This window comes from Astatotilapia calliptera, chromosome 6, assembly GCF_964374335.1.
Source record: "Astatotilapia calliptera chromosome 6, fAstCal68.1, whole genome shotgun sequence".
Taxonomy (NCBI): domain Eukaryota; kingdom Metazoa; phylum Chordata; class Actinopteri; order Cichliformes; family Cichlidae; genus Astatotilapia; species Astatotilapia calliptera.
This window is the reverse complement of record NC_137427.1, coordinates 33,510,517-33,537,783: the sequence shown is the minus strand read 5'-3', so window position 1 is coordinate 33,537,783 and position 27,267 is coordinate 33,510,517. Positions and strand designations below refer to the sequence as shown.

General features: G+C 39.9%; 2 protein-coding genes across 4 annotated transcripts; both read right to left on the bottom strand.

Moving 5' to 3' along the window:
• Positions 1 to 177: 177 nt before the first annotated feature.
• Positions 178 to 18,493, bottom strand: LOC113024626 (uncharacterized). 3 transcript variants are annotated; one of them, XM_080303184.1, is made up of 12 exons: positions 18,141 to 18,493; positions 16,739 to 16,858; positions 8,127 to 8,185; positions 7,115 to 7,318; positions 6,900 to 7,011; positions 6,701 to 6,791; positions 6,382 to 6,469; positions 6,153 to 6,286; positions 5,832 to 6,036; positions 4,225 to 4,309; positions 4,049 to 4,121; positions 178 to 3,297 (listed from the first exon to the last, which is right to left on the bottom strand). In XM_080303184.1, the coding sequence occupies exons 4-12, from the start codon at positions 7,203 to 7,205 to the stop codon at positions 2,317 to 2,319; spliced, it is 1,860 nt and encodes a 619-aa protein (XP_080159310.1). In that variant the 5' UTR covers positions 7,206 to 7,318; positions 8,127 to 8,185; positions 16,739 to 16,858; positions 18,141 to 18,493; the 3' UTR covers positions 178 to 2,316. The 3 variants fall into 3 exon arrangements, with proteins under 3 accessions (XP_080159310.1, XP_080159311.1, XP_080159312.1); XM_080303185.1 differs by having other exon boundaries at positions 16,739 to 18,162; XM_080303186.1 differs by lacking the exons at positions 16,739 to 16,858; positions 18,141 to 18,493 and adding an exon at positions 8,449 to 8,534.
• A 154-nt stretch (positions 18,494 to 18,647) lies between these two features.
• LOC113023349 (uncharacterized) lies at positions 18,648 to 25,801 on the bottom strand. Its single transcript, XM_026169366.2, has 9 exons — positions 25,601 to 25,801; positions 25,386 to 25,497; positions 25,178 to 25,268; positions 24,445 to 24,529; positions 24,219 to 24,349; positions 23,898 to 24,102; positions 21,412 to 21,496; positions 21,236 to 21,308; positions 18,648 to 20,412 (listed from the first exon to the last, which is right to left on the bottom strand). Exon 9 carries the CDS (start codon positions 20,299 to 20,301, stop codon positions 19,432 to 19,434), a length of 870 nt encoding a protein of 289 aa, XP_026025151.2. The 5' UTR covers positions 20,302 to 20,412; positions 21,236 to 21,308; positions 21,412 to 21,496; positions 23,898 to 24,102; positions 24,219 to 24,349; positions 24,445 to 24,529; positions 25,178 to 25,268; positions 25,386 to 25,497; positions 25,601 to 25,801; the 3' UTR covers positions 18,648 to 19,431.
• Positions 25,802 to 27,267: the final 1,466 nt, after the last annotated feature.

Below are 27,267 nucleotides of genomic sequence, written 5' to 3'. Positions count from 1 at the left end.
TCTACTACACACAGAGATATGAGTGTCTTTATCTCAGGGACTAAAGAGTTTCTCACTGATTTAAATTTTGCCTCTGCAAATCAATTCATTATCAGGAGCACATTTTTTTGAAAATGTTCATGTAAAATCTTTTCTTCGGTTTACATTAAACTTTAAAAATAAAAGGCCCACAAGCTATTTACACTTGTCATTTATTTTATTGTGAAGTTCATCACAGTAAACAACATGTTTTACGACTGACTTGATGGTCTACAACATACAGGGAAACCAAGATCAAAACAATAATGTGAACTATTAGACTATTTGTCATTGACATACTTCCATTCCATTACAGACGTATACATATATTTATTTTATTAAAAGGTAAAATTATTTTTATAAAACAAATACAAGTTCTTATATAAGTCATTTATGCTATTAATGATCTGTTACATCTAGACATTTCATCTTCAAATATCCTGGTTATGGTTAATATGTGATTATCATGATAACAACATTAGTTCACAAACTCACCTATCTGGAACTTACATTCCTTTACCAACATTTGTTTCAGTACAATAAGCTACATGCCATTTAGATGATCTCACTAAAACCACAATATAAACGCAAACACTTTTATTATTACAACCACATTATTATTAATTTGAGTTTAGTTTCTCATTAGATAATACATTTGGTTTTTAACAGTAACAGTTTAAGTGCAAAGTTCAGATATATGAAAAATTATTTTGTTTAAATATTAAAGATAAAGGAAAATACACTTATAAATATCACCACCAGCGCTGCTGAACAACGTGAAGTGTATAAAGTTTTATGTGATGTTACATTTTCCTGAGAACTTATCCGGTTGTTCAGTCTGACGTCACTAGCCGTGTCTGGGTCTAAACTCCGCTGCAGCGCCATGTATCAAACGATCACTGTGGCATTACTGAGAGTTGAAAAACTGTCTGAAGTCTTTCATCTTTAATAAAATGATCAGCGTTCTGCTCTACCAGGTGTAACAATTGAGTTTAACATCCAGGCATCCATGAAAACGGAATTTATGACATTTAACAGAGTTAGAAGTTAGCAGGAAGTTAGCTCGCTAGCTTCTATCTAAATACAATATAGCATGTCCTGACTGCGGGGTTTTGGAAACAAATTAAAACGTACAGCTCTGTTATCACTTCCAGCATAAATGAAGACAGAAAACTAAACAGCAGGGACGTTTGTAGGGTTACTGAAGTTTGGCTAGCTGGTATATAATGATGTGCTACGTGACCGCTAGTGACACTGCTATGTTAGCATAATATAAACAAGCTAACTTTTTTTCCACTCGATAAAAGTTAACGTGAGTGTTCTTGGTGGTCAGGAACAAATGTAATCGCATGGCAGGATGCTGTAAAAGGACCAAACTTCAGCCAGGAGAACAACTGAGATAATCCATCCACAATATGAGGTTAGTCATTCATATACTGCTGCATGGGCTGGGCTGTAGTTACATCCTAAGGTTTTAAAAACTGAGCTTAAATAAATGATTAGTGGTAATAAAAGCCGAGGGAGGTCAACAGTGATCACTGACTGTTTTAGGAGCTTTTTGAGATCAAATAGAAGAAAATACAAAACATTAAACATGTTAACAACACAAAAGCCATATTAAACGCAGACTACTTTAGGCCCGGAAGTAGGATTCATCACGTCATCACTTAACGACCGGATTGGGTGTGATACATGCAGTGTTGCCAACGCCTCAGTAAGGAAAATCGCTATTGGTTGTCCTAAAAGTCGCTAGAAGTCAAATGACATCATCGCCTAATTTGCATAATTGGTCATGCTAATCTAATTGTAACCTATGTTGTTGGAGAGAGAAATAACATTGTGGAAGAAACATAAAGTGAGTAAAAAACATCCTAAATGCATTTAGAGTTTATTTAGAACTACAAATTAACTTTTAGCAATTATTGTTTTTTTTAATGTCACAGTTCCAACCCTGCTCCTTTACCCGGGCTTGGACCGGCAAAAGTGACCCGAAATTGGCACTCTGGTGGAGTTACTTTGTGTGTGTGTGTTTATAAGTAGTTTTAAACCTTGTGATCCACAAAACAGCATAAGAGTAAAAGAGTAAAAGAAGAACTGACTGCGTTACAGCACCCGCTGCTTGTTGAGAGTAAAAGCGATACGCGCTTTCACGTCTTTTTTTAGCAACTTTTTTTAGAAAAAAAGTCGCTAAGGGGTCTGAAAACTCGCTAAATATAGCGACAAAGTCGCTAAGTTGGCAACAGTGGATACATGTGCTACATGCTATTTTGTCCTGGTAGTTGAGCCTGCTGTCTGTTCTCAGCCCTCCTCCTGTTTCACTGGCATATATCCATCACCAGAGGGCTCCACCGACCTGCCTGTTGACATCAGAGCAAACCCCTGTGTCTTGTGACCTGGCTGGAGCTGCAAAGCTGGACTCAGTCGTGGCCCAGGCAAGTTCAGAGGCAGTTGAGGAAAAGAGAGCAGGGAGCATGGTAATGCACTGGAAGGATGAGGCGGAAACAGGAAGCGTGTAGATTCAGTGGACTTATCAACATCCTCCATGCCCTCATCCTGACTCAGCTGCTCCTCTCCCCCACTGCTAACACCTGAATCCAAGCTGGGAAGCTCCGGGCTGTCAGCCTGCTGTTTCTCCACTCGCTCATAATCAGAACAAACCTGGATAGACTTGCCAAACACACCTCCGCTGCTTCCAAACAGCCTCTGAAAATCTGCCTTTTGTTCATTCCCTCCCTCCTTCTCTTCCTCAGCCTCAGGTTCTTCATCATGGCTATCAGTCATATTGATGCTATCTGCCTCCATGCTCTCTTCACTGACCTCTGCACAACTGCACATGCCTGAATCTAGACTCTGGAGCCTAAATCGATCATTGTCGAGCCTCTCAGTTTTCTCGTAGTCTGAAATCACCTGCACTGGCTCACTGTTACTGCTGCCTTTGAGCAGCAACATTAACGTCTCCTTTTCTTTCTCTCTCGCTTCATCACTTTCCTGTTCTGCGCTTTTTCCTTCACCCCGAGTACCAACAGGACCATAAGGCGTGTCAACCGCACAGGGCTTCAGATTCCCAGCAGTGAGTGAGGAAATAGGAGGAGGGCTACAAAGCTCAGAGTAACTTGGGTTAGTGAAGCTGGAGCTGGTGGAGTCATAGCTGCCTTTGTTCAACACCATCTTCTCATCTGGCTTGTAGGCCACAGCAGCATCCACAGGTGAGGTTAATTCTACAGTGATAAATTCCACTGGTTTCAAGAAGGAGTGAAAGTATTCACTGGAGAACCCACTCTGGAGGAGAGAAAGTCACAGAACAGAAGAGATTAGAAAGATTTGAAATATATAAAATTATCAATCTGCACTTTAATGGGATTAAATAGGAAAGCATCAGGTGTTTGGGGTGCTTCACTCAAACTTTAGTGAATTTGAGTTGTTTGGATCATAAAGGTCATAAGTCTGTGGCTGGATTAGTGAGTCACTTTGTCTGTCTGGTTCCACCTCCCACAGAGTTCACAGCTATCTGCAATGCTCTGTCTTCTTATGGTACATGTTGTGTCCGTCTGCTTTTTAAGCTACATTAGCTTATTTTGTTTTGCTTTTAGACTCCTTAAACTCTCTGTAGCTCCCTGCTACTTTGCAGAGGTTTTTTTTTTTAATGAATATGTTTAGACATGAAAATTAGACCCTGATGCAGTCCACCTCTGTGGTTATACAGTGAGCCTTGTTCCCAGCAGGCAACAGGTTAACAGAGAAAATACTGTGAGGTGACTGTTGTTGTTAAATGGTGCTGCATGAATAAAACTGTACTGAACGAAAATTAAATCATTGTATAATAGACTTCCCATGAACTTATCCAGCATTTTATTTTAACACTGTGATGACGCACTCTACTCTTAACCCTACACTAAAGAAGAGTCACTATTGCACTAAAACTATTGGCTAAAACACAGCTTTGAATATATGATAATAATTTGATTTCCTGCAAACAAATTCACCACAGTATTTCATAAATGTTATGTTTACTGCCCTGAAGTACACTTACCTGGATTTCTCGCAGGAAGGATTTTCCTGGGTCTGGTATGGGTGGACCTTTGATTTTCTTTATTATGTAAACCCTAAAAAATTAAAGATCAATCAGAGTTGTAAGAAAATAACTCAAAATAGAAGAAATGATAATAATATTTTTTGCCATAGAAACTTGTGTCTGTGCTCACGTACCGGGTGGTTTTGTGAGTGCTTAAGAGCAGGCCTGCCAGCAACACCACCACACCGACTATCGTTACGGGAACAACAAACGTATTACCTGAAAAATACGGGACAGATCAGGACACAGTGGCTCAGAAACATGAGAAAACTGGGTCATACAGCCAAGTCCATGAGACACAGACAAGTTTGCTTCTGCAGCCGATACAGTGAATTTAAATAGAAATCAAGATGTGAGTGTGATTTATTATTCAAGAGACTAAGGATGAACACAGCTGTTATCCAACTGCAATAACACATCTGAATACTACAAAAAAATGTCCATCACGCCACTCTTGTGTTAATCTATGCACGGTCTGAAGCATGTGTGTGGGAATGTATGTGAATGTTTTACTGTTATATCTTATTAGTATTTTAAGTATTCTATCTATTTTATTTATTGAATTTTATTGTTTTATTTATATTTTGATATTGCTAGGGATGATGCAATGATCGGGGACCATTCTTAATTTCGTTGTTCTCATGACAATGACAATAAAGTTTCTGATTCTGATTCTGATTCTTTTGCATGAAGTGCATGGATTATAAAAATACAGACATTTTCAGTTATGCCCTTCATCTAATTATTATTACTAATCCTTGAGTGCAAATCTTTTGTATGTGACTGTCTGAAGTCAGAAACCTTCAAAATGCCATTTCTTCCCTTTACTGCAGCCTCCTTCAGTTGCTGTTTGCTTCTGGGTCTTTCTTCTGTCTGTCTTCACTAAGTGAAAGTACGCCATGTTGGGCTGGGGTCATGTGACCGATTTGTCCTTTTATGAACATCTCTGTTCCTTTTGCTGCATGTTTTGGGTCATTACAGGCCCATCCTGTGAGTTTGTAATATTTGACTGAATCAGAAAAGAAAGTATTGTTGTTGCTGTAGCTGCTCTGTAAGCATTCACCAGTAAAGACCAGCTAACTATTTCCATCAGCAGCCATGCATGCCAGTGCCATGAAGCTGTTGATGTGACAACCCTCTAAGTGTTGTAGGACCTCTATGATAAGTCTCTTTTGTGTTTTAGCCCATTCAAGGCCTTGCACTGGTGCCCCATATGGACTGCATATTTTATGTTCCCATGAAAAACTACCGAATGGAAACTAAACAATTTCATCAACTCAAGGAAACAGTCCAGATGTGGACATTGATGCTTTTGAATCTGAGAATTAATGTAGTTGTAATATTGGTAGTATGTGTTATTGTTGTCTGCCGTTTATCTTCTTCTTTGGTGGCTAACGAGTGTTTGTTGCAGACAGACCACTCCTAGATCAGTCCTATTGACTTTGAATGGAGAGCCAGCCCTCTCTCTCACCTCTCCCTTAGTGGCTGAGTGGCAGTTACCACTCCTTCACTTTTCCCTTGTATGTTGAAGGTTGTGAGTTATATTACAGCATTGGACATTTTTCACAATGGCTTCTTCCCCTCTATGCTGTGTATTACACACCAACACGCTTCAAACTTTAAACATTTTCCCATATACATAATTATTCCATACTGCAGTAATCATGCTCAGCATAAATGAATTGGAAAGATTTTGACATTGGTATGTTATGTTAAACAAAACATGTTGAGATAAATGTACCTGGTGGTGGTTTTATTTTCCCTACTGGTGACTCCCATGATGCAGTGGGGCTCCAGTCACTCCAGGCTCCCTCGCGGTGCTGAAAAATAGACCGAACACGAACTCGTGCCTTGTACCTCTCACCTTGTATCAGCAAATCTGGCTCCAGCTCTGCCTTGCACTCCTGCTTGCACTGAATGCCACTTTTATTGTGCACAGCAGGATCCTGACACACAGAAACCAGTGTGGGGTTGAGAACGAATCTTGTTTCACATGTGAACTTTCATGATCTCAACTTTATACTTAAACTTGTTCACATTGTGTCATAAAATCTAAACTTACTCTCCATGACTGATCCTGCTTCTTCCACTCGACTTCACTTCTATATGAACTGATCCTTTCATGTTCGGGGACTTGGGACAACCAGGAAACAGACGTGAAGTTGACTTTTGGCTCTGCAGGAGGATTCACCTTTACTGCAAGATCACACACACAGTTGTTTTAGGTCACCATGAATAGCTCGCACTGTAAATCACAAAGAGCCAGTATTTATACTGTAGATTACACTCACTGTGACAGGATGGCTTGAAAGAAGTGATTACACTCTGCTTCATTTGGTTGCAGCTCAGATTAAGGGACAACTCATGGAAATACAGAAACTGGAAAAAGAAATGTTTGAAAAATATTTAATGTTAGAAGGGGGCTTAATAAAAGCTTGATTTTGTTAAATGACAGATAACTAACTATTTGGAAGAATGCAATGACTGCCCCTAAGCTTTCTTTAGAATATTAGCTCTTCTTTCTAATTAAATTAAACTACAAACTGAGATATAGGATATATGATTGTATATCTTGGGCTTGAAAACAATTAGATTTTTTCACACACTCACAGTGTATTCCATTTCAAAGATCAGGGAGCACTTCTTTACTGCTGGTCTGGAGACGTCAACAGACTTTAGGTCACAGGAAGCGCTGTAAGAACTGAGAAAAACATTATTATTCTCTTTTTGGTGCACATGATGACAGGTGTGATTTATATATTGTGAGTTTTATGTGTTGAGCTTTTCTCTTTGTGATTGAGCTCCTTACAAGCGGCGAGATTCATAATGAGCATGTATGGTGCATTCAGTGTCATCAGACACGTATCTGCTGTTCCACAAACATGTGATGTTTCTATTGTAGTCAGTGTAGCAAGTGAGATCTGTGAGAATTAAAACAGGAGAGATTAAATGAAAATGAGTAAATATGTCAAACAACAGATCTTAAAATCAGTTAAACATGAATAAAGAGGAATAAAGACTAACTCTCTGGAAGCCTGGGACACTCATCACTTCTGCAGAGCAACAGCAGAGGCAGCAGAATAAACAGGGAAAGGCTTTTCTTATTTCTCTCCATTAAGTCGACAGTTTTCTTTCTTAGAGGCTGCTGGGATGGTGACTGTGACTGGAAGACTTGAAGGACTGTAGTTGCTTTAGGTATTGACTGACTGCTTCCTGATTCTTCTCATCCTGCAAAGGTAACCACATGAAATAAAATGTTACCATGTTAGCAACATGATTAGAGACGACACAGTTTTATTTCTCCAAACAGTCAGACATCAACCCACATAGAAGAAAAACAGCTGGCTACAGATAAACACAATATAAACAGAGGAAGGAACAACAGACACACAAGTGTTTCAGATCCTGCCTCAGTTTGTAAAACTAAAAGCAGTGATGATGTAATCCAGACTCCTACTGTGTATACTAAGGAGCACTTAAACTTACTGTGTTTTAATTTACTTTCATCCATTTTCTTCTACTTATCCGATCTAGCATCGCAGCGATGAAAGCTAGAGTCTATCTCAGCTGGCACGGGTCGAGGGGTAAGGTGCACCCTGGACAAGTCACTTTACTATATAATACAAAGTGCTGTTCAGCAACTGTTATTGTGGTTTGGAGACATCTACATAAAATGAAATTGAATTGAAATCATAATTTACATGAAGCGCTTCAAAAATTAATGTTTCCATTGCTGTTGCATTTGTGGTCTTTTCTTTCAGACATGCATCTCTACCACAGCCTCACAAACTGTTGGCTGCTCAGTTTGTGTTCACTTGGTTTGATCTGCTCCACCATGTCAAATCAAATAAAACTGATACATAAATAACAACAACCTGATCTCCTGGATGTTTTCTTACACAAAAGAAATTTGCACTGAATCTTAAACTGAACAACATTCAGTAAAACATTTTTAATATTGTAATTGTAATAATACATTTCTCTTATAAAAATAATAATAGCTGTACATTAAAGGACTTCAGTCAGTGACACTTACCTGCTGGCTGAGCTGCAACTGATCTGCTTCCAACTGCTGACTTAATTTCACCTGATATCCTGTCAAAGAGCATCACATGAGGGTGTTACTTTGTTTACGTATCAAATGTAACCAACTAAACTGACAAGACAAAAAAGGCAGGTGAATTCTGTGAGGTCACTGCCAGAACTACAGCCACAAATCTAGATCATCTCTCGATCACAACCCACAGAGCTCTTCTGACGAACATTTGAGCTTCTGAGTGTTTCACTTGAAGCCTTGTAACCCTTTAGTTTCATCGAATCTGATTCTTCAACTTATAAACGGTTGTATATAACAGTACCTGCAGTGCACCTGTCTGTATAACTCTGAGCTGATAACTTCAAGCATGCAGCATCAGGTGGAAACTGGCTGTTCTGGGTTGTTGCTACAGTTTTTCATCTTCCTTGACTTTAGTACAGCCTGTCAATTCCCCCACCCTGTTGTATTTCTGACCACACACACACACACACACACACACACACACACACACACACACACACACACACACACTGCACTTCTTATTAGTAGTAGCTCCCTTTGCATGTGGACCACACTGACATTTAAACTGTGTGTTTGTGTGGATTTGTGCTTTTTGTGGTTTTGCAGCCAAGAGCAAGCTGCCCCACAAACACCCACATCCTCACCTAATGTCTTCACATTATGCATTAACTGACTTTAAGCATTTTATCTTTGCAAGAACACATTTCAGACAAACTTTTCTTTTCATAGTGCTCAATACAAACATATTATGTTTAAACAGCATAGTACTGAAGTTGGTTTAGATTCTCATTCACATAATAAATATCACGTCACATTAGATACTCCAGCTTTGCCCCAAACATAGAGCCAGACTCATAAAGAAGATCTTCAGATCACATCTTCTATAGAACAAAAACTGTGGATCTTTCTGAGAACTCAAATGTTCCATTAATCTGACAGGTTCACTTCCTGCTCAAAGCTTTTCAAGTTGATATAAAAGGTGTGAAAGAGGAAATCATGCTGACTGATCCTCTTAAAATGAGCTTTCAGAGCTTTCAGTTGTGTGCTGCAACTCACAAAAATGTTTCAAAGCAGTTTATGGTTTCTGTAACAGGTGGTCCAAATGCATGAAGGAAATAGCACTTCCTTCCTGATCTACTGTTATAAATATCAAAGAAGAAGCTGAACTTTACTCTGCCAAATCTACCCAATGGTTGAAACATGTCATATAGTGTTTGATGTGAAGCAGCTCTTTGTTTATTCCTGTACTGAAATCCTCTGCATTTAAACCTTTCAGACAGATTCCAGTTGTTTCATAGAACTTAAACACAAAAAGTTCATCATGGGGTTTCACGAGGTTCTGTGCTGACACTCATCTTTATTCATGCTTAACTTCAACAATATCACTAAAGTACTGCATGCATTTTCATTGCTGTGATGTCAGAGCCCAGCTATATTTATCTATGAGGCCAGACAAAATGTTCATTTAGTCCAATTTAAGCATGTCTTAAAGTCATAATTGTCTAAATAATTCAGACAATACTGAGCTAAATATAATATAAATAATATAAATCTAGATTTATATAGCTCTAAATTTAGTATAACCTCTGCCTCAAGTACTCTCATTGTGATTACCCCCAGACAATCGTATTTATTTTTAATTCCAACATATCCTCAGATCAAGTCTTTGGCACTGCCTTCTTTCAGCTAGATCTTCCATGATGCACTTCACCTTCCTTCCGCTCTCCTTTCTTTCTCCTCCCATGCATTTCTGTGATCCCATCTGTGATCATTGTGTGGCTTCGCTTTCCTGTAGTCTGGCTTCTTCCTCACTCTGTACCTGTTTGTAAGTGTCTCCAGCTCCAGAAACATGTTTCTGATTACTGTCACACCAACCTTCCCACTGTTTGTGGTTTCTCACTGCGTGTCTTTTCATTCTTTAGTCTACATCAGATGATTGATGCAGATGAGTTGGCCAGGTAAGTGTGTGACCTGTAAAGTGCCTGCAGATTACTAATAACATGGTGCATTAAATATAAATGCAAGAAAACGACAGCTGAAGTAAATTTCATTAGCCCAGCAGCGTCATGATGATTGACCATGACATTTAAAAAAAAGTATCTTTGTGTTCTAACTCGTTCTTATCATTTTCACAGAGCTGTGAAGCGTATGTTCTCTTTATTTATATCGTCTTCTGACTTTTGGACTTCCCCTAACGCATTACAAGAAAAAAGTGAGAAAGATGACCCTCTTATCGCTTTCTTTTTGCCTCACTGAGTCAGAAGCACGATAACCACAAATACACACTAAAGGCTCAAACCACATCCTAACCCTCGTCTCTTCACAGAAAACAATTTTCTTTCCACTGATAAAAAAACAAACACAAAACGTCATTCACTACCCAGAAAGTCTGCTTTCTCTTCCTTCCTTCCTTATTAGGTGTTTTTTCTTTACATGAGTGGTTGAAAGGCATCTGAGGCCACAGCTTCAAACAGGTGGTAAAGGATCTAGAGAGAGTTAGTGAATCAGTAAGTGCAAATGATTAGTAAGGAGGAAATGGCTGATGACATTGTTAAACACAATCCTGGACAATGAGAGGATGTCTGAGGTAATTTTCAAGTATGACAGTGTTGTCTAAAGCTTAACAACTACAGAATGATAAAGCCGAGGATCCATACCATGAAGTTATAGGAAAGAGCTTATCAGTGAGGAGCAGTGAGTCTCCTGCTGAAAAACAGCTCTACTGGTGTCAGATAGAGGACTGCAAGTCAGTAGAAGCAAAACAGAATAAATGCATGTGAATGAGAGAGAGACATGTGCAAGGAGTGGAGATAGTGAAGGTGGATGAGTTTAAATAATTGGGATCAGGCAGGGTGGAGACAAGTGTCAGAAGGGATTTGTGACAGACATATAGCTAGAGTGAAAGGCAAGGTTTACAAGTTGGTAGTTGGTATGTATGGTTTATGTGTGTATGTGTGTTTGGAGATGGTAGCACTAACAAGTAGCAGAATTGAAGATCTTAAGGTTTCAATGTGAGTGACCAGAAGAATGAGACTAGACATGAGAACATCAGAGGGACAGCTCAGCTTAAGCAGTTTGGAGACAACGTTAGTGAGGTTAGGCTGAGATGGTTTGCATACGTGCAGAGGAGGGATATTTGAGAGTGGATGTTGAAGATGGAGCTGCAAGGCAGAAAAACAAGAAGACAGGAAGAAAAGAGTCCTAACATCCAGACAGTCTGGGTGCTCGGGGCAGGGTGAAATGGAGGCCAATGATCTACTGTAATGATTTCTTAAACAAGCAGCTGAAAGAAGGAGAAGACGACTCTAGGAGAAACCAAGATGGACTTGTACCAGAAGGATGACGAGACAAACGTATGCAGAAGGGAAGATACAGCTCATGAGGTCAGGGCCACTGTGAAGATGCCACTGCTGATAGATATAGCAAGGACAAATTCTGAAGTGTACAGGTTTATACTCTCAGCTCAGAATCAGCCAAATGCTGCAGAATTGGCTGACCAGCACTTCATAATGCAAATAGATAATGGATGTAAAAGCATAACAACCCAAGAGTTTCTCAAATAAAGAAAGGATATTCTCCAAGGACTGCATACAGCATGCTTTTAAGTTACTGAAGATAAAACTGAAGACAAAGAGACCCACAAACAGTAAAGACCTAGCAGAGCATCTCAGTGGAGGACACACAGCATTGGGTGATGTATAGAAATGTCTTTAATATCAGATAATAAACAGATACAAAACTTTTGCTTTGAATTTTGAAATAAAGCTGAAAGTCTGCACTCCAAGCACAAATTGATTGTCTGATGTGCAGAGGTGAAATTACAAGCAATACTTTTGATAATAATGAGCTGTAATTCATTATTATCAAGTTGTCTTAACAACTTCCTAAAACACCAACAGTGAAGGAGAGAGCATATTTTTCCCATATTGGTTCTTTTATTGCCTCCCTGTTAAATCTAGAATATAATTTAAAATTATTCTCCTCACATACAAAGTCATTAATAATCAGGCCCCAGCTTATCTTTAAGACCTCTGTTTCATCCCAATAGAGCAGTTTGTTCTTAGACTGCCTGCCTATTAAACTAAAATATAATAAAATAAAAATAAGTGACATCCGGGTGTGTTCAGTGTTCTGTCATTTCCATGTCTGTAAGATAATTCAGGCTTTACCTTTGCCCTATATAACACTTCTTTATATCTATCATCTAGTGTGACTTATGAAAGAGAGTTCAAAGAAAAGAAGAAGCTACGCACATTGGGTTTTTTTTTTGTTTTTTTACTGATGACAGTAACTTAGTGATATGGTTGGTCACATGTTTTGACATTTCATATCTGAGAATGAAACAGCCATTATGAGTATGTGAGTTTTTCAATCCCCTTTGTACTCTTTATCAAGTTACTTAACATGTAAGCCATCAACGGCAGGTAGAACAGCACCTTGTAGACTTGTTAAAGTGAAACTCTTTATGTGTTAAAAATGTTTCATGGTTACTATGACTGTGAAATAAGTGAAGTGAAAGTAGTATGATTTCAAAACTAAACAGTTTAAACAGCCACACAAACCTTAATTTTATGTCTTTGTTTTTTCTTGACTTTTTAAACGTAAATAATAAGTTCTGTTTTATTAAGGCGATTTTTAAAGAGTCCTTGGGAAATATGTCTTCTTGCTGGGAGAACCTTGAGATCTCTTTCCTCTGTACAGGGTTCATTACTAATTTCTACTAAAAATTACTATTGGATTAGATACTTATTTGCAACAGTGTCAGTACCAACACACCTGCTGACACACAACTTTACACAGCAGTGCTACAGGCAGGCAGACATCGCCTCCCCTCACTAATAGCTGAAGTAGAGGATGTTTACACTGAACAACACTTTGGGAGGAGTGATGCAACAACTACTTTTACAAGTGTTAACCTGGCTGGCACATACGTTACTGTCAGTTGCTTTATTATTAGCAATTAGCAGGGGCAATCGTGGCTCAAGAGTCGGCAGTTCGTCTTGTCATCAGAAGGTTGCCGTTCGAGCACCGGCTCCGACAGTCTCGGTCGTTGTGTCCTTGAGCAAGACACTTCACCCGTTGCCTACTGGTGGTGGTCAGAGGGCCCGGTGGCGCCAGTGTCCGGCAGCCTCGCCTCTGTCAGTGTGCCCCAGGGCAGCTGTGGCTACAATGTAGCTTGCCATCACCAGTGTGTGAATGACTGAATGTAGTGTAAAGCGCTTTGGGGTCCTTAGGGACTAAGTAAGGCACTATACAAATACAGGCCATTTACCATTTTACCCAGTGGGTCACCAGGAAAGTTTAGAGGGTTGCGTAAGGGGGTGCATCTGGGAGTATATCTTTGCCAAATCAAGCACAAGAATCCATCCACTGAGGAAACCCTGTGGAAATAAGGGCAGCACCGTAAAATAACATTATGTGAAGGCACATTGGCCATCTGTTCAGCCATTATTAAGGTAGTGGCTAGTGGCTTTAGCTAATAATAGTAATAAGGATAATGTGGGAACTAAGCACCAAATACAATCTTGCCCATATTTTGCCTTTGATGTCAAGTATCAAAGATTTTCTTGGTTGACTTGGATGATTTTTATTGACTTTGACATTCATGTCATGATGTGACAGTATCATGGTTTCTCACAAGATGTCATGATTACATTGCTGAAGAGCTGTCTACTATAGTGAATTCGATACAGTCACCAGCTGCTAGGGAAGAATGTGTAATCCCCACAGGGCTGGACTGGTAATCTGTCATACCGTCATACCATCATTTTCCTAGTGGGGTGACGGGTCAATTGAAGGGCCCTACAAGTTCTAATTCTTGTTAACAGAACTGAATGTTGCAGTTGCTTTTCACACTGTTGATGGCGACTGTATGCTGTTTTCTTTGTACCAGGAAGGCACTGTTAAGTACAAGTTTTAGTTGATGTTGTATAAAAAAATGATGAAGAATGATTTTGTTTTATAAGAGAAAAGCTCTTTTTATTGTTGTTGTTGGTTAGGAAAAAGGAGATATAATGTCTCTCATCTCTTAGTTACCATAAGGAGAAAAATAAATAAATAATACTGCCACTTTATGATCACAGGTTTGGTTTCAGCTAGAACTTTTAAAGAAAGACTTTATCAATGTTGTGTTGGAAAAATATATATTAGTCTTTTGTTAAGTGTTATGTTTGGAAAAAAAAGGAAAATACTCCCAAGCTGGTGAACTGAATGTTGCAGTTGCTTTTCACACTGTTGATGACGACTGTGTGCTGTTTTCTTTGTACCAGTTGCCAGAATAAAGAGGGAGCCCAGAGTAAGGGCAAGTCCAGCGTCACAGTGCCGTCCTTTCTACATGGACATACTGTATCACACCACATGCACCATAGACTCACAGAACAGCAACAGCTACACTTGCTTCTGCATTTGCTGCTGTGAATGAGGGATAATGAAAGAACCTGGCATCTTGGTGCAAGAAGGGACGAGATGAGATGAGATTAGATTAGATGACACTTCATTAATCCCTCGGGTGGGTTTCTCTAGGAAATTCAGTTTCCAGTAGCATAGCACCGACAGAAGTTGCATGTTACAGAGTTGGAATACCAAATAAAAGGGAATGAGAGTAACAGCAAATGTGTCCTCCTTTTCCCCACACTGAAAAAAAGGGATTGGCCAACTCTTGTATTTACGTAAGCATCTTGCGTGTATTTAACACAAGTGCCTCGTGCTTTAAAGTTAAGTGTAACTACATAGTGTAGAAACTACATGATATGCAGAGAGGCTAGATTAAATTGTTCATATCATGTTCAAGTGAAGTAAGTCAATAATATATCAATGTTAAATCCCGTGACACTGCACGGGTTTCAGACTCGCGCTCTTTAGATCGTGGTTTCAGGAAGGCATCCATCTCAGTCAAGTCGAGCAGCCACCTCTACTGTTTTTTAGTATACCAAAAAAAGTAAATTGGGTGGTTGTTACATTAAAAAAGTCTAACTTGTAATTTGAACACAATAATTTCATGTTTCTATGAACGTAATTAAATCATGAAGAATCTGTACGAAATTCAACAACTTAATTTGTTCTTGTTGAGACGACCTGATACAATCTAGTAAGAGTGGTTAGTTGCTGAACTCATGAAATTCACAAGATCGCACAAGATTTCAAACTGCAGGAAAATCACTGGAGTTATAAGAGGCAGACAACTGCACGCACCACGTGCATGCTATTGCTATTTATTGTGTATTATTACAAAAACAAAAAAATTCTGCATCAAATACAGGAAATCATAGCTTTCCTACATTTCCTAGATTGTTGGCATGGTGGTTAGTGCTGTTGCTTCACAGTAAGAAGGTCCTGTGTTCAAATCCACATTCTGGCTAGTTTGCAGGTTTCTCTCTGGGTATTCTGGTTTCCTCCCGCAGTTAAAAGTCATGCAGTTGTTAGGGTTAACTGCTGATTCTAAATTACCTGTGAATGTAAATGGTTGTTTGTTTCTATGTGATAGACTGGTGAGCTGTCCAGGGTGTACCCTGCACCGTAATCTATCACTTCAGGGTTATTTCCCAGCCCTCCTGCAACCAGGATAAAGATAGAAGGATGGTAGTTGTTGAAGACCCATTCAATTTTTATGGTAACCAGACTCTAGACTTTGTTGAACATTATGTAATATGAAGACAGCATGTAGTATTTAAGTGACCAAGTAGTATTGGGGTAAAAGTTATTGAATAGTGTTAAAATAAAATGACAAAATTGTGAAGGATTAAAATATTCCAAGAGCTCAACTTACTTCATCTGAACATGTTCCAATCGCGTTTTATGAACACAAAATGCACAGGTTTACTGACTATGAAAAAGTTGTGTTGATTTAACTCAGTTGTTTAAGTTTCTGCCAAAGCAAAACATTTGTGTGCAACCAATGTCCACTATTGAATCAAGTAAATCCAACATGGCCTTTTTTTCAGTGCAGATTTGAAGGATTGGTCGGATGTATCCTGTCAATTGGACAACTTAAAAATGTTCTTGTTTGGCTTTTTTCAGTGTTTTATTTGTTCGTGAGTAAATCAGTTTGGCTGACATTAAAGTGATAGTTTTCACACAGTTGAATCAACATCAAACAGAAAACTGATTAAACAGAAATGTGAGATGGTTTGAGAATTTAGGCCAATGTCCTGTTATGTTTTACATAGCAAGAAACAAACGGTTGAGTTTATTAAACTCCAGCGAGACAGCTGGTAATGCAAAACTGAAGGCTAGACCATCCAGTTTCACAACAGCTCACTTCCGGTCTACCCGCCCTGCGGAGAATCCGGCCCACGCAGGCCGCGAAGGCCGGGTCCTCAGGAGGATGCAGCCTATGAATTTGGACACGACCGGTTACTCATATTTTGTATCTTAAATACGTAACGTATGTGTATTCCGTTACTCCCCAACACTGTCTGCCTGCATGGTTTTGGCTCCCACATACAACGAGCCATTAATAATTGAGATTATCTCATGGGCCAGATATAATTGTATAAAACACCCCTGGTTTTGACCCTGTTTCTACCCAATAAGCCATTACACAGACCCACTGTATGCTTCACATATGTCTCAGTTTATCTATGTGCAATTACCTAGAGGGTCAGAGAGTATCTCCTCTTCCTTGAAACTTGTTTCACTCTGTCTTCATCGCTGCGCTCTGGACACTTGTTGCTCACCCCATCGTGTGAATGCTCTCAGTTAGGTGCTTTTGACTAGAATTCATAGGATAGACACACAGGATTAATACATTATTGACTGTATAAATAGTAGAGACCATAATAGATATGTTCTCAAAATCTTTAATAAATTGCCTCCCTCACTGCTAAAAGCTCTAACTTTCAGGAATGGAGAATTATATTTTGGTGCAGTTCTGGACCCATGAACAGTGATGGATAGCTTTCCTCACTGTCTCTTGGGCAGTGCTGCACTGATCCCTTCCTCAGAGCTATCACAATGCAAACACAACGAGTTATTCAAAGTCATGAGTTTTTTTTGATGTGTTTTCAATATTTCCTTTAACTAAGGGAGAGTCAGGTCACATTTTATCTTGAATGAGTGAATTGGTCACAAGCTCCATGACTTCAAATGCACAGTTTGCTTCACTCAGAGTCCTACTGGCTTGTTTTCCTACTCTGACCACAGATCTTGAAATCTTACCGTCACTTCTTGAATCCTGTTTGCTGCTGTAGGAAAGACATTTTGCGGAGCTGTCAGCTGACTTGACGATGTTCTATCCACTCTTGTACTCACCCTCCTAATTTCATCCTGTAGAGCTCCACTACTTCTCTGGAGATGTATCTTTCAGTTAAACACTTCACTCTTGACAGTGCTACCTATTGTTGGATCCACAGTTTAACATTTTCCAAAAATAATGCATTGAAGCATCCTGTACTTTATCATCAGTAAAATTTTCCATGGATTCTGTGAATCGTTTGATTAATCATTGGGGTGCAGTGACAATTCCACCTGCAGATTTTGGCTTCTTTGAGTTGGTGTCAGTGGAAAATCCACAATCTTTCAGATTTTTCCATAGTACTAAGTCCCCCCCTCCCCTTCCTCCCCCGAGCCGTGCGCTCCCGTGTATCTTCATCAAAGTTAAGACATCTCCGTTATGGTGATGTTGCCCACGACACCTCATGTTGCCCATTTCACCTCAGAAATGCCGCCAACATTTCACTTAGACGCAAAGGCACTTTGAGTTGTATATAACTTTGAAATAAGTTATTTTATTTACTCCTTGGCGCAACAAACACACAAACACGAGCGTAAGAGTTCAGTGCGGCTGCACGCTGCAGGCTGTCCATGCACTAAAGCACTCTGGTTAACGAACTATCCATTCACACTGACAATGACACGTCTGGTAATATAGAAGCCGACAGGTGCTTACGCTTTTTATGTCCTCGTTAACAGTTCGCTAGTTGGAGCATTTTGACACGACAGGTTCATGTACACAATTTAAACCGCAACACTCAGAAGTTATAACGCTGTATTTACCCTCATCCGGTTGCTTGAAAGTAGTGAGGCTTCAAAATGGCACGTCAGAAACCAGCTGATGATGTCACCGTATTTACGTCCTGTTTTGGGAGTGTTGTGGGAGTTGGTGTCTTATTAAACATGGAAGGAATTGTTTAAAACTACTGCTGTGAATAAAATATTTAATCTCAAGTATGTTTGTTGAAAGGGTTCGTATACATTTCACATTTTCTTCTCCAAGAAAAAATGAAATCTTTCATCACTTCTTCTCAAACAGACGTCAGAGCGACGGAACCGCGTACCGACATGACTGCCGCAAAAAACAGCGGCAGCAGTGACGCTGGTCAATCCTCGGATCCCCAAGATTCATCATATGTGCATATGTGCCAGTGTCAGCGTGGAGCCTTGTCCCCTCGCCCCCACAACCCTAAACGACAGGGACAAGGAAGAGGCGGGTCTCCCGACATCGATCAGAGTGGGCATGGCCACCCTTTCTAAACCCAGAGAAAACACAGGAAGAACTTTGTGTTAAAGATGTTGAGTATGTATATTTATTTAAAAAAAATAGTAAAATTCTTAAAAACAAAAAACAAATGCAAGCTCTTATATAGATCAGTAATGTTATGAAGTAAACTTTATGTTAGCTGCCGTTCAAATGTAAGTTAGAAATGTTAATATTTATTTGACACGGGACAGATGACGGCGACAGACACAGCTCTGTTATTATTCTGCTGTTGTCCTTGGGGCTGGCACAATATCAAATTTTTCACAAGATCTATACCAGTCTATATCTAGGCATTTGATTTTCAAATATCCTGATTATATTTAATATGTGATTATCATGATACCCTCTAAATGACATCAGTTCACACACTATACAGATAACACAACTATCTCAGCTATCTGGAACTTACATTCCTTCACCAACATTTGTTTCAGTATAATAAGCTACATGCCATTTAGATGATCTCTAAAAACACAATAAAAATGCAAAAACTTTTATTATTATAACCACATTATTATTAATTTCAGTTTAGTTTTTCATTAGATAATGCATTTCTTTTTTAACAGTAGAAATATCTGATGTAACAATTCACTTTTAAAAGCAAGGTTATAGTGCACAGTTCTGATATATGAAACATAATTTTGCATAACTATGAAAATAAAAGAAAATACTTTTAACGTTGCTGAAAAACGTGAAGTGGATAAAGAATTATGTGATGTTACATTTTCCTGAGAACTGACTGACTGTGATGACTCCTCCATGTGCTACATGCTATGTTGTCCTGCTAGTTGAGCCTGCTGTCTGTTCTCAGTCCTCCTCCTGTTTCACTGGCATATATCCATCACCAGAGGGCTCCACCGACCTGCCTGTTGACATCAGAGCAAACCCCTGTGTCTTGTGACCTGGCTGGAGCTGCAACGCTGGACTCAGTTGTGGCCCAGGCAAGTTCAGAGGCAGTTGTGGAAAAGAGAGCAGGGAGCATGGTAAAGCACTGGAAGGATGAGGCGGAAACAGGAAGCGTGTAGATTCAGTGGACTTATCAACATCCTCCATGCCCTCATCCTGACTCAGCTGCTCCTCTCCCCCACTGCTAACACCTGAATCCAAGCTGGGAAGCTCCGGGCTGTCAGCCTGCTGTTTCTCCACTCGCTCATAATCAGAACAAACCTGGATAGACTTGCCAAACACACCTCCGCTGCTTCCAAACAGCCTCTGAAAATCTGCCTTTTGTTTATTCCCTCCCTCCTTCTCTTCCTCACCCTCAGGTTCCTCATCATGGCTATCAGTCATATTGATGCTATCTGCCTCCATGCTCTCTTCACTGACCTCTGCACAACTGCACATGCCTGAATCTAGACTCTGGAGCCTAAATCGATCATTGTCGAGCCTCTCAGTTTTCTCGTAGTCTGAAATCACCTGCACTGGCTCACTGTTACTGCTGCCTTTGAGCAGCAACATTAACGTCTCCTTTTCTTTCTCTCTTGCTTCATCACTTTCCTGTTCTGCGCTTTTTCCTTCACCCCGAGTACCAACAGGACCATAAGGCGTGTCAACCGCACAGGGCTTCAGATTCCCAGCAGTGAGTGAGGAAATAGGAGGAGGGCTACAAAGCTCAGAGTAACTTGGGTTAGTGAAGCTGGAGCTGGTGGAGTCATAGCTGCCTTTGTTCAACACCATCTTCTCATCTGGCTTGTAGGCCACAGCAGCATCCACAGGTGAGGTTAATTCTACAGTGATAATTTCCACTGGTTTCAAGAAGGAGTGAAAGTATTCACTGGAGAACCCACTCTGGAGGAGAGAAAGTCACAGAACAGAAGAGATTAGAAAGATTTGAAATATATAAAATTATCAATCTGCACTTTAATGGGATTAAATAGGAAAGCATCAGGTGTTTCGGGTGCTTCACTCAAACTTTAGTGAATTTGAGTTGTTTGGATCATAAAGGTCATAAGTCTGTGGCTGGATTAGTGAGTCACTTTGTCTGTCTGGTTCCACCTCCCACAGAGTTCACAGCTATCTGCAATGCTCTGTCTTCTTATGGTACATGTTGTGTCCGTCTGCTTTTTAAGCTACATTAGCTTATTTTGTTTTGCTTTTAGACTCCTTAAACTCTCTGTAGCTCCCTGCTACTTTGCAGAGGTTTTTTTTTTAATGAATATGTTTAGACATGAAAATTAGACCTTGATGCAGTCCACCTCTGTGGTTATACAGTGAGCCTTGTTCCCAGCAGGCAACAGGTTAACAGAGAAAATACTGTGAGGTGACTGTTGTTGTTAAATGGTGCTGCATGAATAAAACTGTACTGAACGAAAATTAAATCATTGTATAATAGACTTCCCATGAACTTATCCAGCATTTTATTTTAACACTGTGATGAAGCACTCTACTCTTAACCCTACACTAAAGAAGAGTCACTATTGCACTAAAACTATTGGCTAAAACACAGCTTTGAATATATGATAATAATTTGATTTCCTGCAAACAAATTCACCACAGTATTTCATAAATGTTATGTTTACTGCCCTGAAGTGGCCACAGTATTATCTAATGCATGGAATAATAACATGTAATAATAACTTGTTATAACAGAGGAAATATCTGCGGTTTGTACCTGGATTTCTCGCAGGAAGGATTTTCCTGGGTCTGGTATGGGTGGACCTTTGATTTTCTTTACTATGTAAACCCTAAAAAATTAAAGATCAATCAGAGTTGTAAGAAAATAACTCAAAATAGAATTAATGATAATAATATTATTTGCCATAGAAACTTGTGTCTGTGCTCACGTACCGGGTGGTTTTGTGAGTGCTTAAGAGCAGGCCTGCCAGCAACACCACCACACCGACTATCGTTACGGGAACAACAAACGTATTACCTGAAAAATACGGGACAGATCAGGACACAGTGGCTCAGAAACATGAGAAAACTGGGTCATACAGCCAAGTCCATGAGACACAGACAAGTTTGCTTCTGCAGCCGATACAGTGAATTTAAATAGAAGTCAAGATGTGAGTGTGATTTATTATTCAAGAGACTAAGGATGAATTTTGCATGAAGTGCATGGAATATAAAAATACAGACATTTTCAGTTATGCCCTTCATCTAATTATTATTACTAATCCTTGAGTGCAAATCTTTTGTATGTGACTGTCTGAAGTCAGAAACCTTCAAAATGCCATTTCTTCCCTTTACTGCAGCCTCCTTCAGTTGCTGTTTGCTTCTGGGTCTTTCTTCTGTCTGTCTTCACTAAGTGAAAGTACGCCATGTTGGGCTGGGGTCATGTGACCGATTTGTCCTTTTATGAACATCTCTGTTCCTTTTGCTGCATGTTTTGGGTCATTACAGGCCCATCCTGTGAGTTTGTAATATTTGACTGAATCAGAAAAGAAAGTATTGTTGTTGCTGTAGCTGCTCTGTAAGCATTCACCAGTAAAGACCAGCTAACTATTTCCATCAGCAGCCATGCATGCTAGTGCCATGAAGCTGTTGATGTGACAACCCTCTAAGTCAGCGGTTTCCAACCCCCGGGCCTCGGACCGGTACCGGTCCGTGAATCGTTTGGTAGCGGGCCGCGAGAGTTGAGGCTCAGGTGTGAAATGTATGGTTTTCATGGTTTTTATCAGTTTTCAGCGTTATTTTGTTATCGTTTTTATCGTTAACTCGGTTTTCCTGGGTCTTTTCACGTGTGTTATGAATAAATCTTCTTTTTTTTCGGTACTGGTACTAGTTTTATTTTGTTGCATTTATCCGCGACACCTTAAAGGCCGGTCCGTGAAAATATTGTCGGGCATAAACCGGTCCGTGGCGCAAAAAAGGTTGGAGACCGCTGCTCTAATTGTTGTAGGACCTCTATGATAAGTCTCTTTTGTTTTTTAGCCCATTCAAGGCCTTGCACTGGTTCCCCATATGGACTGCATATTTTATGTTCCCATGAAAAACTACCAAATGGAAACTAAACACTTTCATCAACTCAAGGAAACAGTCCAGATGTGGACATTGATGCTTTTGAATCTGAGAATTAATGCAGTTGTAACTGGTTGATATTTTATTGGTAGTATGTGTTATTGTTGTCTGCCATTTTTCTTCTTCTTTGGTGGCTAACAAGTCTCACTCTGATTGTTGTAGACAGATCACTCTTACCTCATAACAACCGGCTACTATTTCTTTGTTTATGAAATATTTCACTTTTTCTGGTGACAAAGTCCTATTGACCTTGAATGGAGAGCCAGCCCTCTCTCTCACCTCTCCCTTGTATGTTGAAGGTTGCAAGTTAAATTACAGTGTAAACGTACACGACACACACAGTAAATGTGCTCACTATTATTGCTTTTTATTGACTATTGTGTGCTCAACGCAAACAGTCTGTTCCAGTTCATTTCTCCTTCCTCCCCACTCAAATCTGCCTTCACTATATAGAGCAGGGGTGGGCAACTACAGGCCTCGACTGCCGGTGTCCTGCAGGTTTTAGATATCACCCTGTGTCAACACACCTGAATCTAATAATTAGTTCATTCCCAGGCCACTGGAGAAGTTCAAGACATGTTGAGGAGGTAATTTAGCCATTTGAATCAGCTGTGTCTAAAACCTGCAGGACACCGGCACTTGATATAGAGAAACAAAAAGAGACACCGTCATCAGTCAATCGGCACCATCTGTGGCTCACCTGCATCCCAGTACTGCCCTCTGAGCTTACTGCACCACGTCTACCCTGCAGCTGAGCCAGGGACCAAACTCCTGCCACATACAGCATTGGACATTTTTCACAATGGCTTCTTCCCCTCTATGCTGTGTATTATACACCAACACACTTCAAACATTTTCCCATATACATAATTATTCCATACTGCAGTAATCATGCTCAGCATATGGTAAATGGCCTGCATTTGTATAGCGCTTTTCTAGTCCCTAAGGACTCCAAAGCGCTTCACACTACATTCAGTCATTCACCCATTCACACTCACATTCACATTCACACACTGGTGATGGCAGCTACATTGTAGCCACAGCTGCCCTGGGGCGCACTGACAGAGGCGAGGCTGCCGGACACAGGCGCCACCGGGCCTTCTGACCACCACCAGTAGGCAAACATGGGGTTAGTATCTTGCCCAAGGATATTTGGCATGCAGCCAGGATGCAGCCTGGGATCAAACCACCGACCTTCTGATTAGTGGCTGACCTGCTCTGCCACCTGAGCTACAGCCACCCAGCATAAATGAATTGGAAAGATTTTGACATTGGTATGTTATGTTAAACAAAACATGTTGAGATAAATGTACCTGGTGGTGGTTTTATTTTCCCTACTGGTGACTCCCATGATGCAGTGGGGCTCCAGTCACTCCAGGCTCCCTCGCGGTGCCGAAAAATAGACCGCACACGAACTCGTGCCTTGTACCTCTCGCCTTGTATCAGCAAATCTGGCTCCAGCTCTGCCTTGCACTCCTGCTCACACTGAATGCCAACTTTTTTGTGCACAGCAGGATCCTGACACACAGAAACCAGTGTGGGGTTGAGAACGAATCTTGTTTCACATGTGAACTTTCATGATCTCAACTTTATACTTAAACTTGTTCACATTGTGTCATAAAATCTAAACTTACACTCCATGACTAATCCTGCTTCTTCCACTGCAATTCACTTCTGTATAACCTGATTACATGTTTGTGGACTTGGGACAACCAGGAAACAGACGTGAAGTTGACTTTTGGCTCTGCAGGAGGATTCACCTTTACTGCAAGTTCACACACACAGTTGTTTTAGGTCACCATGAATAGCTCGCACTGTAAATCACAAAGAGCCAGTATGTATACTGTAGATTACACTCACTGTGACAGGATGGCTTGAAGGAAGTGATTACACTCTTCATTTGGTTGCAGCTCAGATTAAGGGACAACTCATGGAAAAACTGAAACTGGAAAAAAAATGTTTGAAAAATATTTACTGTTAGAAAACATTGAGTGAGAACAATATAGAAGTCTTTTGTTTGGCAAACTTCAAATTTGATTTAAAGTAAAACAATTGGAGTCACAAATATCCAATCAGATAATAGACTTGGTAAAAACAAAGAGCAGCATAAAGAGAGAAGAGATGAAGCTTCTTTTAGACAGAGAATGACCTGAGTACATCAAGCAGAAGATCTAGTAAAAATAGTTAATGAGATTACTGGGTACATTTGAAAGGAGTGTTATACATTTTTTGAGCTTTCTTGCTGAGAATGACATTACTGATACTGCTCCATGTCTGTACAGAAGCCATAAAAACTTCACCTTAGTTTCAAATACACAACAGGGAAAAGTAAACCAACCTCTTAGCAGCTGCGCTTATAGTACGAATTTAAACATGCAAGCTGATTTCCCTCTCATCATATGCACAGGATTTTCAGAAAACATAATCTCTGACATTGACCGGATAAAAAAACTATTTGGAAGGAGTCAGTGACTGCCCCGAGGCTTTCCGTAGAATATTAGATCTCACTTCTAATTAAAATACAAACTGAGATATAGGATATATGATTTTATCTCGGGGGCTCAGAAATAATTTGATTTCTTTACACACTCACAGTGCTTTTCTTTTCAAAGATCAGGGAGCACTTCTTTAGCGCTGGTCTGGAGACGTCAACAGACTTTAGGTCACAGGAAGCGCTGTAAGAACTGAGAAGAGGAATATTAATTTGATTTTCCTGCAGATGGCGTTACTGATAACATCTATGATTTCTGTTATGTGAGTTTTATGTGTTGAGCTTTTCTCTTTGTGACTGAGGTCCTTACATGTAGCGACCTTTATACTGAGCATGTATGGTGCATGCAGTGTCATCAGACACGTATCTGCTGTTCCACAAACATGTGATGTTTCTATTGTAGTCAGTGTAGCAAGTGAGATCTGTGAGAATTAAAACAGGAGAGATTAAATGAAAATGAGTAAATATGTTAAACAACAGATCTTAAAATCAGTTAAACATGAATAAAGAGGAATAAAGACTAACTCTCTGGAAGCCTGGGACACTCATCACTTGTGCAGAGCAGCAGCAGAGGCAGCAGAATAAACAGGGAAAGGCTTTTCTTATTTCTCTCCATTAAGTCGACAGTTTTCTTTCTTAGAGGCTGCTGGGATGGTGACTGTGACTGGAAGACTTGAAGGACTGTAGTTGCTTTAGGTATTGACTGACTGCCTTCTGATTCTTCTCATCCTGCAAAGGATGCAAATAAAATGTTACCATGTTAGCAACATGATTAGAGACGACACAGTTTTATTTCTCCAAACAGTCAGACATCAACCCACATAGAAGAAAAACAGCTGGCTACAGATAAACACAATATAAACAGAGGAAGGAACAACAGACACACAAGTGTTTCAGATCCTGCCTCAGTTTGTAAAACTAAAAGCAGTGATGATGTAATCCAGACTCCTACTGTGTATACTAAGGAGCACTTAAACTTACTGTGTTTTAATTTACTTTCATCCATTTTCTTCTACTTATCCGATCTAGCATCGCAGCGATGAAAGCTAGAGTCTATCTCAGCTGGCACGGGTCGAGGGGTAAGGTGCACCCTGGACAAGTCACTTTACTATATAATACAAAGTGCTGTTCAGCAACTGTTATTGTGGTTTGGAGACATCTACATAAAATGAAATTGAATTGAAATCATAATTTACATGAAGCGCTTCAAGAATTAATGTTTCCATTGGTGTTGCATTTGTGGTCTTTTCTTTCAGACATGCATCTCTACCACAGCCTCACAAACTGTTGGCTGCTCGGTTTGTGTTCACTTGGTTTGATCTGCTCCACCATGTCAAATCAAATAAAACTGATACATAAATAACAACAACCTGATCTCCTGGATGTTTTCTTACACAAAAGAAATTGGCACTGAATCTTAAACTGAACAACATTCAGTAAAACATTTTTAATATTGTAATTGTAATAATACATTTCTCTTATAAAAATAATAATAGCTGTACATTAAAGCACACACGCTGTCCATTAAAGGACTTCAGTCAGTGACACTTACCTGCTGGCTGAGCTGCAACTGATCTGCTTCCAACTGCTGACTTAATTTCACCTGATATCCTGTCAAAGAGCATCACATGAGGGTGTTACTTTGTTTACATATCAAATGTAACCAACTAAACTGACAAGACAAAAAAAGTGTGAAAAGTCTTTTGATCACAACCCACAGAGCTCTTCTGACGAACATTTGAGCTTCTGAGTGTTTCACTTGAAGCCTTGTAACCCTTTAGTTTCATCGAATCTGATTCTTCAACTTATAAACGATTGTATATAACAGTACCTGCAGTGCACCTGTCTGTATAACTCTGAGCTGATAACTTCAAGCATGCAGCATCAGGTGGAAACTGGCTGTTCTGGGTTGTTGCTTCATTTTTTGAATCTTCCTTGACTTTAGTACAGCCTGTCAGTTCCCCCACCCTGTTGTATTTTTGACCACACACACACACACACACACACACACACACACACACACACACACACACACACACACACACACACACACTGCACTTCTTATTAGTAGTAGCTCCCTTTGCATGTGGACCACACTGACATTTAAACTGTGTGTTTGTGTGGATTTGTGCTTTTTGTGGTTTTGCAGCCAAGAGCAAGCTGCCCCACAAACACCCACATCCTCACCTAAT

Excerpts from the sequence above, each read along its gene's own strand:
- LOC113024626 (XM_080303184.1), bottom strand. The coding sequence starts at position 7,205 with ATGGAGAGAAATAAGAAAAGCCTTTCCCTGTTTATTCTGCTGCCTCTG. Across the intron at positions 6,470-6,700 it reads TCTTTGAAATGGAATACACT|TTTCTGTATTTCCATGAGTT; the intron begins GTGAGTGTGTGA and ends TTCTTTTTCCAG. Across the intron at positions 6,287-6,381 it reads TTTCAAGCCATCCTGTCACA|TAAAGGTGAATCCTCCTGCA; the intron begins GTGAGTGTAATC and ends GTGATCTTGCAG.
- LOC113023349 (XM_026169366.2), bottom strand. The coding sequence starts at position 20,301 with ATGGTGTTGAACAAAGGCAGCTATGACTCCACCAGCTCCAGCTTCACT.